General features: G+C 46.9%; 1 protein-coding gene across 1 annotated transcript in view; it reads right to left on the reverse strand.

Annotated features, from left to right (window-relative positions):
- Positions 1–1,234: 1,234 nt before the first annotated feature.
- Positions 1,235–20,131, reverse strand: part of LOC144720863 (electrogenic aspartate/glutamate antiporter SLC25A12, mitochondrial-like) — a 30,325-nt gene continuing 11,428 nt past the window's right edge. The window contains exons 8-18 of the mRNA XM_078597960.1: positions 19,928–20,021; positions 19,444–19,528; positions 16,605–16,686; positions 14,340–14,498; positions 10,549–10,601; positions 9,046–9,126; positions 6,895–7,035; positions 5,049–5,187; positions 4,560–4,718; positions 3,765–3,855; positions 1,235–3,012 (exon numbers count right to left, since the gene is read on the reverse strand). Coding sequence (XP_078454086.1) covers positions 2,799–3,012; positions 3,765–3,855; positions 4,560–4,718; positions 5,049–5,187; positions 6,895–7,035; positions 9,046–9,126; positions 10,549–10,601; positions 14,340–14,498; positions 16,605–16,686; positions 19,444–19,528; positions 19,928–20,021 — 1,298 coding nt within the window. The 3' untranslated portion in view covers positions 1,235–2,798. The remainder of the gene's footprint in view (positions 3,013–3,764; positions 3,856–4,559; positions 4,719–5,048; positions 5,188–6,894; positions 7,036–9,045; positions 9,127–10,548; positions 10,602–14,339; positions 14,499–16,604; positions 16,687–19,443; positions 19,529–19,927; positions 20,022–20,131) is intronic.

Below are 20,131 nucleotides of genomic sequence, written 5' to 3' on the forward strand. Positions count from 1 at the left end.
ATTCCTATTACGATTCGCCTGGCCCGGCGCAACAATGGCAAATCCCACGCGTCACTGCACTGCATTGGAAATGGCTCCCTCTGACGCAAAACGCACTCAACAATAGCATCCATTCTTCGGAGACAGGGAGAGCACGGAACGCCCCAAAAACATGGAGGCAACATCGTAAATAAAACAAAAACCCAGCAACAGCAACGGTGTACGTGTCAAGACAGCATCACAATCCTCGTAAGGCACAGTGCACTGCTTTGAATTGAATCTTTGGCACTGGGGGAAAACATCTATCAGACAAGTCTAACCCAATGACCATATAATTGATTCTGCACCACGGAAGGATATAGGTTTAACTAAAGGAAGCAACCAATGCTATGCTTCTATGGGAATATGCTTATTTTTTTACAACTGAGGGCACCGTCTTAGGTTTAATTGGCAAAAGACATTTTGAACATTTGATCTTCAAAGCAAAAGCACAATGCTCAAAACGTCCATAAAAAAATATTCAGTGCGCCTCTTTAAATAACCAGATTATATGTACACGTTGCAATGTCATCGCTGAACCAGATCCTGCATTGCATTGAGTTGGGAGTCCAATTATATTAGGTGAATAGTTGCAACTGAGCCAGTTTAGATATTAATGTAGAGCAGCGGGTGTCACGTGGATTGGTCGGATCCAATTGAATAAGTCTGTACTGATACATGAAAAAATATACCCACCACTCGCTACATAATTCACTTATTTTTGTCTGCATTTTTGACAACTGTGCTTTAGATGGTCCCAAAGTCAACACGACAATGGTTTGTGGTGTGTTTTATGATCAAACGTATGAAATACTAAGCTACCAAAGAGACACGGCACTTCAGCTTGTTTTCATTAGAATGTGCATTTATAAGTTCGTGAGAACAGATCACGTTCGTGACAAAGGAGATCAAATCAGTGAGAAAAGTGGCTTCGCCATACACAACGGATGCTTTCGGCTTAACGCCGAGGTGGACTTTCAAGAGATTCTGGAAAAATGCAGGAGGTACAATAACCATTTATAAAAATGGGAAATGTTTGTTAGGCTGGAATTCCAGCAGCTGAATACTGGGCGAATCATTGTTCAGATAACCCTCCGCAAGGGTTAAAACTGCTTGATATATTTCCATAACGAACCTCAGTGCATTGTTTCCGATGTCAACTGCATTCATAAAGATGCCCATTAAGAACTTGAGGTTACAGAGTGATCACAAACAATAATTTTGACAGACCATTTATATATTGCTTAAAGAAACCTACAAGGTGCTTCCGTGTTTTACATTCAGAACATATTGATTAGATATACCGTGACGAAAAGGAAGACAAAAATCGGAACATTTTAAGATTAAAACACAAACTCTTCAACTGTAAAGATTTTGTAGCAAATGAAATGGACACAACAATAAAACACATTCACTGCAAGCGGCCATGGGCAACGTGAAGCCTTGATCTTCTGCAACTGTGGCTTTGTGAGTTGTTGTACAGCATTCAAGGCAGATGCCACCCATAGAAAATAAAAAATCAACTGAGAAGTACCTTTCTATGCATTAAGATGGAGCAATGAAGCCTACATTTCTTAGTCTCCCAAACCAAGGCATCTTATAAAGGAACGTCCTTTGGATGGAAAACAAGGCAGCCAGACCTTAACACGCTTGCACTTAGTACGAGCTCACAAGTGCAAGTCTGAACAGCACACACATTTTTACAATTTTCTCCAGCAGGCCTCTGTGGTCCGCGCGTTCTCGAGTGCGTAATGACCCTGTCTTCAGCATACATTTGCAACTTCTGCGCGTCCAGTTTTAAGTGCAACGGACACACAGATGCTGGCGCGCGGGGGGACTCACAAGCTAAATAAATTTGCCGGAATACATTTTTACTAAAACAATGAACCGGACTCACAATTACATTCAAATTGTGCTGAAATAAAATATATCAGCTGCATTGTGTGCAATATTACTGTACGTACCACACTAGGCATTGTTAGACGGATGTTTCTTCTGCCATGAGTCAAATCACTATTTTGGCTGACCCAATAAAGCCAAGTTGTGCGGTTATTAGACAAAAACACAGCAGCAGCAGAGGATAATTCCATCAATGCCAAGGACAAACCGCGCAAACACACCAACCGGTCTGAGTAGGAAAAAAAAGTTTATAATTTTTTCACATATGGTTACCACTCTGTTTTCTGTTCTCGAGTAAAATACATTCTCATTAGAATTTGAATTGCTTACAAACCTTTACCATCAGAACTTGTGCAAAAAATTAATCCCAGGCTCTTAAAACGACAGCATTCTGCACAGTTAACAGAGGTAAGATCACGATAGCAGATTGCAGAGCGGATCCCAACAGATGGTCGAATAGATGTGACAGGCATGGGACAGGTCCACCTGTACTCACAAGATAAATCATTCAAGGGTTTTTACTGTAGGTGGAAATATCCACTCATATAAAGTGTCTCAAACAAACGAATGCTCTAGTACATCTCAAGAATTTCTAGTTGCAATTGGCTGCTGAAATAATTGCATGGCTGGTCACCAAAGATTGACTAAAGATGGATAAACCACCATGGGAACCAGTTGGCAAAGAATGAATGGAAATGTATAACCCACTAATACAATAACTTGGTCATCAAAAACTGAAAATATACGTACTATTCCAACCAGTGAGCAAAGAACACACGGAAATGTATAACCCACCATTGCAACTGGTGAAACAATTGTTCCACAAACTAATGAGAAGGCTCAGCTGCGCAAATGGAACAGGGCGACAGCAGCAGCTGCACCTAGGCCTGGGGCACAGCGAGGGGCGCCACCGAAGCCACCGGGCCAGCCGATGTGGGGCCACCGCCGCCAGCCACGCGGAATTTAGGCAGGCAGAGGCCGAACTTGTTCTCGATGCCGGCAAAGGTGGCATGTGCCAGGCGGTAGCCTCCAATGTGGTCGACCCGGTTTGGAGGCAGATCTGCAAGAGGAGACTTGGGTACCGTTTCTGGCCTTCTGCTCGGTCAGGGGCGGGATGGGGGGGACAGAGAGAACGTGCGTCAATGGGAGAAATCGGTGACGCGTAGCAGCTCCATCTCTCACAGGCGGATTAAGGGTGCATGGTAACCAAGGCCTATTTTAATGGCGACAAGTAAAATGCCAGACATAAAACTGATTTTAAAAGGTGAAGGTACAGCCGTGGAATGTATTACCCACTCTACTGTTAACAGAAGGGGCCTCCAATAGATGGAGCCATAGCTAACCCCTCTAGAGGGTATTTGACCTACTCCTCCATGCAGGCCAGGCTTATTGGAAGAGATGGGAGTATCCACACCCGACCGCACCACACGCGACCTGGCGATCGACTGTGGTGTGCCCATTCATACGGCTGACTTTGGACTGCGTTAAATCCACAAATCGTAAGTAACGAAACAAAAAATGTCAACTTCAATAGCTCTATATCAACTGTGTAACTGTCATAAACGTTGCTCTGTATTTACTAACACTACGCCATACACTACTTATATGAATACATGACAGAAGCCTATGGTCAAGTGTTAAACAATTCCTCGTAACAGGCCCTGGTGATAAATCAATGAAACTTCTGACACATAGCAGTTTTTTTTATACAAATGTAAAAAAAAAACACACGGGCAAAATACAGCTTGAGGAATTGTGACCCACGAATAAGAGCGGAAGCGCTTCCGCTTAAATAACGGAGTGGGGGTGTCAAGGGTGTGCGGGGCCCCGATGGTGCGTCGCAGTACCGGCCACCGAAGTCGACGTGAAACCACTGCTGGAGCAGCTCGTACGTGAGGAGAGTGACGCCAAACTGCGGAGACGAGCGGCAGACACGAGCTGCAAGCAACAGTGCGACTTGCGTTAGCAAAGGCGACGGATTAATGCACACTCAGAAGTTTAAACGCGACAATGGGGAGCCAAATTTGTCTTTTCTTTCGAACAGCGCAAGCGAGAGCGGCAATAACAAATCACACGCGTCTAACAGGCTTCGAGGCTTTCTGCTACGGTGGAAACTGGGCGCAGAGTTCAGGCAAATCATTTAGAGGAAGACCTGGTGGCTCAGAATTCGTCAGAACGTTGAGATGGCACTGCTGAGAATCCTGGGTTTAAAGTCAGGCACCCGCCTGTGATTAAACTGTATTATCAAGTCCAGCGAGTCGATTCTCTCAGTCCCATTCACAATGACAGTATATGTATTGAAAAAACCTATCATATTTGGATCTGAACTTAATTTGGCTAAGTTCCAGCTCTGACAAGTGTAATAAAGTAGTTCGGTTGTCATGCGTCGAATATCAGTCATATGGCAGGGCAATTTTAACCACGCTTATTGCGTGGTTAAAATAACCGGAAAAAATAAAAAAAATTTTACATGAAGAAAAAAAATACAACACGTGCTCTCATGTACTGCAGGCACAAAACGCTGAGCATTTTTGAAGCTTGAGCTGGCGTCCCACGCGCATGAAGCTGCCCTTCAGCAACGCGTTTCAACGCAAGGCGTGTACATTCGCCACGACCTGGTGGGCGGCAGAGTTCGTCCGTACCTCCAGCGCCCTTCCACAGGGCCCGAGGGCCCTCCTCGTTCAGGATCTTGCGAAAGCAGTCTATGACGCCGCTGTATGTGGTCTGGCCGGCACGCGCCGCCACTTGCAGACGCGTCTTTATCACGTCGGCCGGAGTGACCAGGGAGGCGGCCGGCATGCCTACAGAGAGAGAGAGAGAGACGGAGGGCGGCATATGAATTCCGCGGTGGTCGGACGTACCGTCGCGACCGCCTAACATGGAGGGCGCGTCTTAGCAACGGCGGGCCGGTCAAAAGGCCCAACGCAATTTACACCTCTGACAGAAATGTAAACAATATTTTCACGTATGGCCAATGTGTAAAATTATAGCTGCATGAAACTGGAAAAAATCAGTAATATTAAATGGCAGGTCCTAAAAATACAGAGCCCGTTTAAAATGTAACGTGAGTAATGCGTGAGCGGGCCCTTTATATTGAACGTGGAGCCGCACCCCGACCCGTGCTTGCTGACCTGCGATGGCACCGGCCGTGAGCAGCTGCAGTGGCCCCACATGGCCTTTCTCGTCTGCGAAACTCGACTTGGTGTGCGCGTACACCGGGAAGTAGATGGCGGAGAAGGGGATGTCGCGAAGAAAGCACGCCTTGGCACCCTGCATACATGGTGAGGCATCAGTACGGCATCAGTGGGGCATCAGTGGAGCATCAGTGGGAAAGAGAGGCAGACGCACGCGATTCGTTCTCCAACGGTGACAAAACCGCAAAAAACTCGCAGTGTGAAATACAGCGAAGGGAAAATAAATCCACGGTCAAAATTAGGAATCATATTGACTTCAATTACAAATTATGTTTTCTTAAAGTTACCAGGCTGGCTGCTGGCTGGGCTCCTCTCCACCCCCAAAATTAACTCTATTGATAGTGGCCGCTGTGGGCCGTTGCCACTGAAATAATATTTGGTAACTGGCTAAACGACATTTTACGCATAATAAATATACATTGAATTAATTTAACATGTAGGCTTTCGCGACCAATATTAGCCACAAGAGGTTTATTTTGGTTAGATCGCGTAAATATAAATTTGTCGTTAAACCTGTGTCGGGTGGTGGCAGGTTTTAACAACACATTTATATTTACTCGATCTAACCTAAAAAACGCTATTATGGACATTGAATTGAAACGGCAGAAGATTTTTGGAAGACGTATACTAATAATAGTGACACCAAAGAGTTGGGAATAACAAATACAGAAGATTGACACGGTTCATTTAAAACGTAGTCTTACATTTTTAATTCGTGCTCGTATTAATGTCAATATTTCGCCACATACTGTAAAACCTAGAGAACATGAAAAAAAACTAAACTCACAAACATATGATCTTGCTGCTTTATTATTACGGAAAAAAGTGAGATTTTTGCTCGGAGTACAGGATTGTGAGAAAAGTACGAAAATGACACCTGATTTTTTTTTTCCGGTTCCTCTACGAGCCATTTAAAAAAAGATGGCGACTCGTGCACCATTGGAAAAAAGTTAAACCCTCGCGTTCTTTTGCACACACGTGTGCCCTTGCGCGAATGTTCTGACGTTGGTGCCGGGTGACCATGGGCGTTCCGCGCTGCGTTCGTGCAGTATAGCACCGCAATCAGGCTGCCATGCAGTGTGCTCGTGTGGAAATAAACAAACTTTCGTCTCAGCTTGCAGGGAAACAGTACTGACCAGCTGTAGTTCCAGTACAGGCATGTAGGAAAAACTATTGTTGTGATATCAACACTCAGTATTTTGTTCAACGTGTTAAAGGTTGTTGGCTATAGTGGTGGTGGGTGACGATCCATCCATTAAAATCAATTCTCACACTCAAGATACATCCTTTGCATCACATATGCAAAAATAAATAAAAACCCTTTTGCCATTCCGATTCCAGAACCGGAAGAAAAACTAAAATAAAATAACTTTATCGATACGTCTTCAGGTCGGAAGACATACCGAGGCTTCCACAAGGTCATGCGGGAGGGTGTGTGGCACGGTTTAGCGCCAGCTATCATAGAGTGCGGTCGTGTCGCTACAGTTCTCTGCGGTGAGTACAATGTCTTTAGAAACAACGGCGCTATGCCTCTCTCAATAAAATTAACTCCGAACCCCTTGCACGTTCCGAGATTCAGCAACGCAACAAACGGGACCCACCCCACAACTTGCAGACGTCTCGGAGCGGGAAAGGGTTAAGATGTATGCAAATTACAAATTACATGCAAATGTGCTGGGACGAAAAAAACACACGTACGTGACAGGCGACACGAACCAGACCCCGAATTGTAACAATTTGTCGAACGACAAGGGGTGGCAGCGGGGGGAGGGGGGTCAATCACCTTATATAGGCCCAGGAAGCCCAGGTCACGCAGCACGTTGAGGGCGCTGACACGCGGGCCCGTTGTGATCTCGCCAGCCACCTGCAGGCGGATCTTGACAATCTCCAGCGGGTTGGTGAAGATGACCTGGGAGCCACCCGCCTGTGCCCACATGGAGGGATTGAGCATCACTGGGCTGCACAGGATCCTCTACGCTTCTCGTTTCGTATGGTAGGGAGCCAAGACGAAAACCTTCGCCCGGTTGCCCCCGTTATTCGTTGATTGTTCAGGCTTTGTGTTTCCCGTCTACACGACAGACGTCGTAACAAAGGCTGGTCGATCTTCCGGTATGAACGGAGATATGGGTGGAAAGATGCCACTCAACCTGGCACCAAGCGGCAGATAATAAAAAATCTGCAAGTTGCATTTTAGTCAAATTTGTAATGGGAACTCTGTTATAAAAAAAGTATATTCCTTTTGTTTCTTTTGCCGATGATGTTGGGAGACGACTTGTACACAAAATGACATGCTCATCGTCCTTAAGTAATCGACATCCGAGATAAGCCAGCGGCTTCGAGGTAATGAGCTGAAATTTTCTTAAAAAAGAAACACGTCAAGGCACGGGGCACCATAATTATAACGTGCAACTTTTTCACGAAATTAAAGTACATAAATTTACTTTGGTGGCAGGGACACGCCAACACTTCTGTTTATTGCCTCTCCCCCTCAACGCAGAGTTCATGCAGAGGTCAGAAAATGTAGTGCCTCTCTAAGCAATAACGCACCGCCGACAATGGTGGACTTAGGCGAGGTTTAAGCAAGGTGCTGTGTAACGTGATAACCTGCTCTTAGTTTGCCGCCGAGCGTTGTAATCCGCTCCAAACTACAATGTCCCTCTTCACCGGTGCGCGCCGTTAAAACTACAAAGGAAAATTAACCGCGGGTTTCGGGGGGGGGCAGCGACTCAACTTCTTTTTACCAATCCCCAAATACCCCTTGCGCTTAATTAAAAATTAAGCCCGCCCGAGTGGGCTCATCTCGTTGGCAAGTTAAAGGCTGCTTCGAAAACTCTGCCCGAAGGCCTTGTCCGATTGTCATTTCATCCAATGGTCGCACGCACGCGCGTGCGTGGCTACGCTGGGTCAGGTCACCGAACGCACCGATCTAAGTTCAATTCCCACTCACGCTCAATAAGTGGCGAATATTTGAGCTGGTCCTGGGCCTCCCCCATGTCGACTCAGTCTCAAATGAGTACCTGGTGCAAAGTGTAAACATCGCCACTAGGGAGACAAAGGCGGCCGGGTACGGTGCTGGCCACTCACCCCCTCGTGTGCAGTGCCGGCCTTCACAAGTGCCCGCTAACAGCACTTGCCCCAATAGTCTGTTTAGGCTATACAGGGGATCTTTGTCTTCGTTTTGTGTGTTGGGTAACCAGAGGCTGCAGTGGGTGGAAGGTTAGAAGAGGGCAGTTTTGGCCACAGACTTTTGAAAATTATGTCCCTCGCCCGTATCTCGCCGTACCTCGTGTGCCCGGCCACCTCTCATTTTCTACCTGCCCTCGAGCGAACTGCTGATGAAACCACAGTGACCCTTGAAGAGTCAGAGGTCACAACCTTGGTCAGCTGATTACAGCCACGAAAAAGGGCACCTTTCAGTCACAGCTCTTTCAACATTTGTCTTTCTATTGTGCAGGTTGTACTAAATGAAGCCTCTGTTTACCTGTGACATTCCCAGCATTGATAAGCCTGCTCTACAAAACCTAACACAGGTTTTCTCATCTTATACAACTTCAAAGTAAATATCAAGCTATCGTATAATAAAAAAAGTACAAAGATAGACTATAAACACAAACGTTTGTTTCTAAACACTATTGGATGGCGAGCAAAATTACTATTTTCTTTCCCGCAGTATACAAGTTATTCTTGTGCAACCTTTTCTGAAGCCAAATTTGATGCAATTTTGCCGCATTCCCTTCAGATTCAAGTTGTATTTATGGCTCGGGTACATGAATGCTCGCTTTTTATAAACCTTCTGTGCCTCTGTAAGAATGCCAGTGATTAGGTGAGAGCCAGATTCAGCATCAAGCTAAGGGTGGGGCTGGAAGGTAGGGGGCGGGGTGGGGGAGAAGAGTGGGGTGTATAGGTCACGAAGGGGGTGACACCCAATACTCACACAGCCCCCGGCGATGATTTCTCCAATCAAAGGGATGGAGTTGTCCCTCTTCGTGAATTTATCCCTTATTAAATCATTCATCTGAAAGAAACGCCCAGCCGGTGACTTGTATTGCAACTCACCAACAGAAGCACGCACAGGCTCACAACTTCACCAACAGCAACCCTAGTCCCCTTTCTTTAATCAATATTTTTTTTTTACATTTTCAAAAGCATATAAAAAAAAAACATTTGTTGTCCCAACTGCGCTATTTGTGTGATATCAAGAGATGCAGTATCTCTTCACAACACTCACAAAACATAAAAAAACCTTTGTTTTAAAAAAAGGGCCACATAAGTAGATATCACAGAACTACCTCTGAGTATCCCATAGTGTGACCTGTGTTTTCCAACAGTGGGGGGAGCCAGCACTTTCCCACTCACTCCACCACCGAGTAATTATTCGTCACATGGCAGCCAAACTGATATTCTTAATTCGCATAACTTGGCCAACTTAATTGCAGAATAAAACTTAGTGATTTTTATTTTTTCACTATTATCAGTGACAAACTGAGACCATTAACCGACTACACTCGAGAATCCAGTTTAATCAGAGGCGGCTGCCCAAATTCAAACCTAGGCTTCTCGGTGTTACCAGCTGTGAGCCATCTGGCCCATCTAAATGAATGCTCTTTTAACAGTCACTACAACTATATGAGAAAGGCCATATAAATGACACGGAATAAGTGGGGTCACAGGTCAGATAGAAGGCCCTCTGCATCCCTGATGAAGGTCTTTAAGAGTCCAACGTGACACATCCAGGTTGTGATTTTATTCAACTTTTGCCAACTTCTCTGTTACCGAAACACAAACGCACGCAAGCAGTAAAACGCACAACACCTATCCATTTGTGAATAAGGCATAACACGTCCTGGCAAAGGGTGTGTTTCTCATTACCAAAAGAAAAACGTGAAAATATGTTCAGGGCAAAGGAGGTAACGTCCCGGTGGATTTCCTTCGACACTCCTCGTTACGAGCCGCAAGCCCACAGGCTCCTCCCCAGCAGATCCGTCTGCTCGCTCGCTCACTCTCCCCAAGCCTGCTCAGACGCTGCCTGATGTGCGTCCAACACTGCGAGCTCCCGTCGTGCCCAAAGGTGGGTTCACGCCGACTCAAAACGATGCACACGTCTAACATAGTGCAGATTTTCACGTGAAAAAAAGCAACGTGCAATTTCATGTTCAAAAATAAACTTTGACATAATGAGTTTTTAGCCGCGTGAGCCAATAAACTAATTCAGTCCGTAAGCTAGATTAATGAAATTCTGATTTCTTTTCTTTTTTTCAATTTTAATCTACAAATTGACGTAATTAATGTACGTTCTAGCCAGAAACCCAAGGGAAATTACACAGCAACTAAGATTTCATTATCCGGCGAGGAACGTTATGGAACGCAGCGTGACCTCGGCCACTGTTAATTTAAACAACAGCAATGATTTCTTTCTCCATTTAACTGTGCCACTTACAGTAAGCTTGATGGCCTTTTCTGGAGCCACTCCAAGGAGCTGAGGAATGAGACCTGAAAGGGGGGGGAGAGAGAGAGAGAGAGAAACACGCGGAGGCAGAGTCAGCCGCGGCGTCACGCCGAACGCGAGCGCACGCTCAAAAGCATGCGCACGAAACCACAGGCACTCCGCGAAAAAGGTCAATCAGCTACACAAAGTCAGGAGGTTTCATTATATAATGCACACCCACACAATCACAATAAATCGTGAAATAAAATATGCACGCACATTGCTTTGAAGATGAGAAGGTAGTTATACTTCTGTTTCAACAACAACAACAAAGTTTGCTCCTGGATATGCAATTGCTCACGTTGTAACACGGCCCATTGCTTTTGATCACGTTTTATGGAGCTGGAAGAAAATCACGTTGTTCAAGGGACACAAATGGATACACACAAGGGTGTACGAACAATCTAAGGAAATAATCATCAGCGAACCAGAATATAAATTGTGAAGTAACGAGGCAAATGGAAGCAGGATGAAGTGCATTTAGAAATGTGCCTAAAGAACAATTTTCAATCAGTGTATATAAGATACCATGAGAGAGATCCGACACGTGGATGAGACATACAGAAAATGGAAGAAAAAAAAAACATGGAAAAAAGTAAAAAGAGATTCAGCTTGGGCAGGACACACAGTTAAGAATGACATCTGATGGATGAAACTGATGACAGATGGGCAGATAAAGGGAAGAGAACGTGCCCGAGAGGATGATCACTGGGATAATGGAAGTGATGAGATCAACTCTTGTAGTACAAGAGCGAGACGGATTGTGGCATCACAGGACCAAGAATAATGTTGGAGATGCTGAGGCTTTCATCCAGCATTGCATAGAGCACGGCTGATCATAATGATGACGATTAAGTCAACAAGTATTGACTAATATTCTTAGGTTTTTTTCGGTAAAGTCACGTAGGTAAAAAATCCAAATCAATAAAAGTAAAATAAAAATAAAATAAAAATCACGACGTTTCGGAGGCAACACAAGCTTCCATCTTCAGGTGGAACCGTCACAGCACGCTTTTTTTACTTGATTACAGCAAGCATGCTGTGACGGTTCCACCTGAAGACGGAAGCTTGTGTTGCCTCCGAAACGTCGTGATTTTTATTTTATTTTTATTAATTTTGATTTTTTACCTACGTGACTTTACCGAAAAAACCTAAGAATATGAATACTTGCAGTCACGAAAGCTTCAAATCTAGAAGTATTGACTAATGCACATGTAAGCTTTTTCGTGTGTATAAAGCTGTCTATATTCTTTATTCCGTGGTTCTTTCGGTAAAGTCACGTATATAGAAAAATAACAATTAAAATAAAGTGAATAAATAAAAATAATCCTGTCTAACTACTTATGCTCAACACACTATAAATGCTGCACACACAACTTTTAAGTGAACCAAAAAAACCCACAACGACTGAAAATGTGCAGTGTGCGGAATTGGCCTGGCACGGCTGTCCATCAGCAAGGACACAGGGGGAACGCGTGCGACTGGCAGGTGAAAACAGAGCACGCACGCATGTCCGCTCGCCCGCGAGAAATAGCGCGCATTTTTCCTTCTCCCCAGAGAGGCGCTCCAGCGTGTTTGGCCCTCGTCACGGCTCCCTGGCGCACAACGGCCGCCGGTAAGTGGCGAGGTGAGTGGGCAGCGACCCACGGCCGAGCCCTCAGGACGTAGCTGTCCGTCAAATGCTCGGCACGCCACGGCCACACTGGCCCTGCAAACTGCAGTCCGCCGCATGGGCGCCGTGCTGCTCTGGAGCTGCGCCCGGCACGCTCACCAATTCCACGGCTCCAGCTGTTTAAAGCGAGCGGGCAATTTATTTCGACTTTCCGAATTTAATATCGTAATCGGCAATGGTCAATACACTGCTGGATGAAGACTTCCCCAAGCCGGCACCATCTCTCGTCCTCCTACGATGACACGAATCTGCCTAGTACCCACATGCGAGCTGATTTCATCACGCGAATTCCCGACTTGTTAAATTCCCGGGTTGCCGCTCAAACATTATTCTTGACCATCAGTCAACACCCCTTGTAGCAACGCGCCCTACCCAAGCCCACTTATTAGCATTATATTTTGGGTTCTTTCGGTAAAGTCATGTAGAAGGGAAATACAATTTTTATTGTTTTATTATTTTATTATTTCCCTTCAAGAATATGAATCCCTGTAGTCACGAAAGCTTTAAATCGAAAGTTAGCATGATGTCGCTAACCTGCACGTGCTCTTAAATCCATGGTTCTCCTTTCCATCTCTTAGTGTAATTCCAAGCATGCATTTCACCACGCCATAGATAACATCGGCAGCATGTGATATGTAAACCGGTCCTGGGGTCTCTCCCCTTGACAAACACCCACTGACCAGCGTGGTGAAGTATGGTCAAAGAAGCACCATGACCAACATATCGTGGGGAGGCCTTCATCCAGCAACGGATTGACAGAGAGATGTAAGTATATTTTAAATTTGGGTTAATCTCATGATGGATGTCTAATTAAAATACGCTTACATGCACGCAAATAGCATTTAAATCCCGTCATAAACCACATCGCCATCATGTGAACGCGTCCTTCTGCAGCGCAAATGCCATTGACAGGCGGATGAGTTCACAGGCACATGCACGGAGCACACCCACATCCTGTGCGTGACGGGGACTTGCGAAGGCATGGACAAGGCTGTGGCAGCAGGTGGCAGTAGGTGGCAGTGTCACCACTCGAAGCTACAATTGCCACCCAATTCCACATCGGCAAATGGTCAGGTGTGCCCCCTAAGAAGTTCGGCTTGTCGAGACCATTTGATGGATACGACTGTTCCCAGCATTTTTAGCCACAGGTACATGCATGACCAAACCACAGAGGAAGCACTCCATCTCAGCATACCTCGAAAGTTAAGCAGGTTAGTCCTTGAATAGGCTAGTGCAAGACTACGTTGGGGGCAACAGAGAACACAATGTGACAAAGTCATAATCAGAAAAAACTATTTCGACTGGAGGAATCCTATGAGCCATGAAGCTCTTTTTCACAGTCCAGTAGGGGCGGATCAGAATGTTACAACAAACAACACCAAAAAAAAGAATAGCAGTGCAAAATATAGAAACGGTAAACAAGTCACTAAAAATAAAGTATATACAGTAGAAATTACATAAGTCAGTTGAGTATGCTCCCACATCTGTGCTCCGTGGTGCAGCAGATGGCGTGCTGCTCTATGAACACAGTGAGCCGAGTTTGATACCCATCCATGGCTGACATCAAAGGTGAATTATAGCTGAACCAATCCTGGGCCCCGCCGCTCCCTTCGCCAACCCACACTGAAGTATGCTCAATGAACCATCATTACCCGCAAGGGGAGAGGAAGCACTCATTCAGCAGCGGATTGGCAAGTCGGCTGTATGTGTATACGGGCACAAGCGAGTGGCGTGTGTGCCGAGGAGTGTGGGGAGTGGTGGTGCAGTGGTTAACGCATTGCGCTACAAACCTGCTGAATTCGATTCCGGCTCAAAGCCAAAATCAGTCACAAAATATCAATAACGGTGCTGGCCCTCCCCCCCCCTAGGTCATCTCAGCCTTAAATTAGTACCCGCTGCGGTGTGTAAACACCACCACTGGGGAGATAAAGCTTGGCCGGGCGTGGTGCTATCCACATCAACCCCCTCGTGTGTCGTGTTGGTCTTCACTGGTGCTAGCAAACGGTACTTGCCACAGCAGTCTTGTAAGGACCACGCTGGGCGACCTTTGCCTTTGTGCGAGTGCACCCACCTCGGTAGAGGCCGAAGACGCCCTCGTAGCGCACCACCTTCTTGAAGCAGTCAAAGCTGTTCTTGTACATGAGCTCGCCCACGAAGGAGCCGGTCGAGCGCTGATTCTGCATGCGCGTCTTCACCAGGTCGATGGGGTACACGGCCGTGGCGCCCACCGCTACACGACGGGCACACGGGCGCCCCCCGCACACCGCGTCACATACAAAGGCACGCAGGCAGGCACCGCGCTTCATGTAGCACGTCAAGCGCACACCCCACGCTGTGTGTACGAACGTCACGCTATGTGCGTACACGTGTCACACACGTCAACACACCAAATGTGCAAACCGCTGTTTAATAGTAGGCTCATGGCGAGTGAATTGCAGTCACATAATTCATGAATCCAAACGTGTACTGGAAGTACAGCAAAGCACACAAACGAGACGATAAAATTGTGAAATGCAATTACGAAGGTACGAGAAAAAGAATCGTCATGTTGTGAATAATTGTATTGACAACTTTACCACGTACACATCGCACTCCATGTACATGTGTAGTGACATGGAACGGGTCACTACGTAGCATAGCGCGGGTTACTGGAGAAGGGGATCTGCAGTTGCAGCAGCCCTGTCTGTCAGCAGGTCACGTGACAAGTCAGAGAGAGGGATGTAGGGGAAAGGTGATAGAGGGGGCACGTGAGGGAAGCCCGGGAACCCGCTAGTAGGTTCTAGAAAGGGGCGTGGCCAGGGCGGAGCGAGGCCACGCTGGGAGGCTAAAAGGGGACCCCGAGCGAAGGCTCGGGGCTGTCGGTTGGAATGGGATCCCCTCGTCGTGCTGCTGGAGTCTTCGTCGCCATCTACATCTTCACCTTCTCGGCATCGTCAGTCAGGCGGTCTGCCAGCTGTCCTGACTGGGAGCTGTAGTTACCCCTTGTGAGCTGTGAAGGCTGATAATAGAGCGCGTTCTACTCCTAGTGTCTCTGAATGCGTCACTACACATACAATAAACAAGCCACCCAATGTGCACACTCATCAAGTCACACCATGTACACACCCTCTACAAGCCACACAATGCACACACCCCACACAAACCACATGATGTACACACCCACCAACAGCCACACCATGTATCCATGACACACGTCCCACCAGGTACACACCCCCGCACAGTGCACGCCATGTATACATCACATACACGTCGTTCCAAGTAACTCACATACACACGCGCACATCCTCAGCACGCCACTATAAACTATTTTTATTTAACCATGTAAGGCCCACCGAGCTATATAGTTATTTTTCAGAAGCGACCTGGCCACAAATGATAGCCCAATGAAGTGGCTTATCGTGTCGACATTTCTAGCAGGCAAATACTCTAGATGATCGAATCGACGACCTCCTGTATACCAGGCGAGGCAGTTAACATCTTTCCACTGGAACATTCCGCGTACACACCCCATGACACATGCCCCCACATCACACAAAGCACCAAAATAACAAGGATTTGAAGAGGATTAAAAATTACAACCAAAATGACAGCGAATCGAGGTGCTAAGCGAGAGATGAACAAGACAGCAGTCATCATCAAGTGACGTCAAATAAAAAACAATCTAAATAGCTTTCATTTTATTTGTCATCGATATGTGCAGGCATGCAATGCGTGTGTGGGCACACACATATTTTTATACAGTACATCTAAAAATGCACCATAACAAGCAAAGCAAGATAATTTCAGTAACTCGACCTGAAACTATATATTCACGAGCCAAGAGTCCAAACTCCCAGGCGCATTCTGAACGACTTGTCTGGCTCTCAGGACCGTGCCAGATACAACAATGACCCTTTGGATGGAGCGAGCCGATGCACAGAGGGGTAACTGTAAGGACATCATTGTGGCACTGTGGGCCAAGACTGGCTGGAGCCAAGGATACTAGACGCGTAGTGACAGACGCACTCGAGTCAAATAAATAAATAAGTTGAAATGACCGAGGAGGGGGAAAAATGCCCCACGTAACGAAACACGACGCTTGTCACGATGGCAGCTCGCGTGGGCGATCGTGTTTGCCGCCGCGCCGAGACGCGGCGGCCACGCATCTGGCGTCGTCCGTAATCGGCGCAGCTCCTCGCAATAAAACGTGGAAAAATAAATCACGCGAGCGGTTGCGAGCTCCGCTATAACGTGCGCGTGCTCCACGGCGTTGTGTTGATGAAATGCGATATACCCCGTGTTTGTCTTTATCTTTGAATGAATGCGTGGCGAGTGGCAATTGAAGTTCCCATCTCACCTCCGGCAATTGAGCCCAGACCAAATCTGTAGGCAGATTCGGCCACTTGGATGAGAATGGGTCTTGACTTGTCTGAGGCTTGCTAGCAAAGCATCGTGGGATTAAAAGAATGTTATTTAAAATCAAATACGGTATTAATAACAAACAAAACCATAGTACATATGCACGTACAGCCTTTTGTCAAACCACTGCTGGGTTCGTGCCTCTCCACGCCATGCGGGTCGTGGGGGCTGTTTGCCCATACTTCACCACACTGGTGGTCAGCGTGGGTTGGTGAAGGCAGGGAGCATAGATGTGGGAGCGAAGAAGTACAATACAAACATTGATTTAGCGGCAATGCCCTCTGCATCCTACCACATATTCCCGTCGCAGCCGATAACATATTTTTTATAACATGGTGGTCACCCATCCCAAGCGCGAATTTGCTCATCTTGCGAGATATGACAAAAGCAGGTGCTTTCCAGCTTAGTTCATAGGGTAGGAAAATCTCCCGGGGCTGCATAATGGACTTGAATATAAAACAATTAAATTCCACACTACATAGCTTTCTGTGAAATAAACAAATGGGATAAAACCCTTCCCAAACAACACGTTTACAAAGCAAGGTGGGAGGGGGGCAGGTACACAAAACTAAGTGACCACTACAAAAAAAACAACAATGCAACCTCTCCCTAGCTAGAGGGCATTGGTTTTATATCCCCAAGGACCCTTTATCCTAACCCAGTCCAGCAGTTAATGTGGCCACTGTAAACTTTTTAACTGCCTGGCGACTCCACGTAAAAGCGAGCGGGATTACGCACGCGGCCCCGTGAGCACACCTGCCCTACAGGAATGCAGGTCCCCTTTGCACGGAGAAAGAGGGTAGGTAAGCTCCTCTGCCACGCAGCCTGTAATCCTCCCAGTTTGCCCGGGGGTGGGGGGCGCGGTTGTGGGGGTGGAGGGTGGCCAAGCGGAGGAGGGGGCATCAGAGCGGTTTTTGGTGTTGTGGGCGGTGGGCAGGGTTAGTTGGTGGAGAGGAGCAGCCAAATAACAAAAATAGATTGAGTTCAAACGCGCACAGGTTTTACTGTGGGAACACGGCCCTGCAGGGATGAAACGCGAAGGGATGGCCCACCCAACAGATGTCTGGAGGCCTTTCAGCCTTTGTTTCAGGAAGTGCCGGTATACACCTCCACACACATACACACATACCCTGCCAGATCAGCAGGTTTAGCCTGGAGCGTAAACTGGAAAATGTCTGTTTGGGCAAAACACGTGCCTCTACCCAGCCCAATAAGTTGCAACGATCGTTTGACCACTTAACATGCATCGACAAATAGCGATCCTCTACAAACGTAATGAGGAATTAGTACTCAAGAGCTCGTATGCATAAAACATGTTACAATACACTGCGCTCTGAACTCGCCCACCTGTGCTTGATTCCGGGCCAAGGCTAACATCAACGATGAATGATATCGTAAGCAATCATGGCCCCTCCCCGCTCTCTTCACGCTTCACCACCCCGCACTGACCAGCACGGTGAAGTATGGTCAAATAACCCCCACAAATCGCATGGGATGGGGAGGCCGTCATTCAGTAGCGGAGTGACAAAAGGGCTATCCATGTACTACCACACTGCTGTCATTTAAGAGGTGTGCACATTTTATTTTTCCTGAAGAGACCATAATAGACATATCAAAGCGGAAACCGCCGATGTGTATTATTCTGAACGCAGCGTTGAGCGGTTGTCTCTAGGTGGTCACATTTTCACCTGTGGCAGCTTCACACAAACGCACCGCACAGGTGCGGCCCTTTTGAAATCGCGACATTCCAGCTGCGTTAGCGGAGAGGTGCACCCACCCAGCCCGACAAAATAGCGTTCCAAATAAAGTAGACGTCACCTGTGACCAAATCACCCAGAATGCACCAGATCTCATGAGAACTCAGAAGCTAAGCAGGTCTGAGCCTGGAAAAAAACTCTAGGATAGGTGACTACCATGCATAACCAGGTTGTTATAGGGCGTGTGGCTACACGGTGCACAGCAGATGGCAGTGCAGTAAAATCCATTGTTGTAACGTATGTACTTCTACGCTCCCCACCTTTACAAGGCCGCACTGACCAGCATGGTGAAGTATGGTCAAATAACCCCCACGAACTGCTCAATGTGTGAAGGCCCTCATCAAGCAGTGGAATGGCACAAAATTTGTACGTGATGTGCAACCCGCATTCTCCCTTCGAATCTAAATTCGAGGAAACAGTGACCCAACATAAATGTGTGATGACAGTTAAGACACCAAATAAACCCGAGAAAAGCATGTCAGCACACAGCAACACTTGAGCCCTCTCTCTTTGAGCACTGGAGCGGTGTGTATTTACGGCCACCAGTGGTCACTATTCAAACCCCCTTGTGTACAGCAGTTTCCAGTGGACCATTAATAACAAAAATGACCACCTCATGCCAGTGGGTTTTTGTTCAGCCTTTTGTCAAACAGCCAAAAAGTAATGTGGCAGACTGTCAGATGCAGACCTCCCGCATGGCACACCTACAATTGAGCATCACCTCATGCCTTGGGGGGGTCTACATTTCTCCAAAATTTATGGGCAGACCTCTAACATTTTGGATTCGCACACCCACCAATGTTAGGGTCTGAGTGGGTCTATGGTTACCAGCAATCAATGGACCCAGCGGCTGATCCTGGAATGCCCGGGTATAATGAGTCTGTCTGTAGCTCATCCACCTGCCTCCCCGCACTATCAGGACCACTGTTGTATGAAGGATAAGCTGCACCTTGTTTGCACTGCAGGGGAAAGATGCTTTAAACAAATAAGATGTAGGTGGAGAGGCGAAGTGTCCTTTACCTGCCGCTGGGCTTCGGCCAAGTTATAAGGCATGGCACCGTCCTGGAGGGGAGCTATCCTCTCTATGTCTGCCAGGGTCACTCGACTGCACACACCGGCACAGCAAACAGCAAGCGGTACAGCAGCGAGCGGTACTACTGCAACGACGGCAAAGTTTGTCACCGTTTTTTTTTTAAATCACGGTTGCTGAGCACAGGTCCCAAGGCCCAAAATGCCATACGGCCAGCAACATTTAGCACAATTGAAGGGGGTGGGGGGGGGGGCAAAAAAAATAAGTCAATGCATTTCTTGAATTCAGCGAGGTTATTAAAATAACTGGGAAAAAGAGAGACAATGGGAGGACATTTCAAATTAGAGCAGTGCGATGAAAGAAGCAGTAAAAGGAGTGCCTTGACCTGCGGCATTGGTGGTTGAACACAACGTGCTCATGAAAATAAAACAAGAGGCTTCGGCAACGGCGAGGGATTTGGCCGATTAAACTGACCCCGTTGGCTCGAAGAGATCAGACAGCTGGAACAGGATGTCCACTTCCATCGGAGTCACTTGGCCGAACCTCTGAGCTGCCAGCACGAACTCCTCTGTGAAGAAGAGTACACGGGTTGCATTCAACATTGAACGTAGAGAGAAATGGCACCAGATGGTACCTAAAACCATGCCCCTTTCTTTGTTTGAAAATTGTATTCGGTTT

The sequence above is a fragment of the Lampetra planeri genome, chromosome 10, assembly GCF_965212315.1.
Source record: "Lampetra planeri chromosome 10, kcLamPlan1.2.h2, whole genome shotgun sequence".
NCBI classification, from domain to species: domain Eukaryota; kingdom Metazoa; phylum Chordata; class Hyperoartia; order Petromyzontiformes; family Petromyzontidae; genus Lampetra; species Lampetra planeri.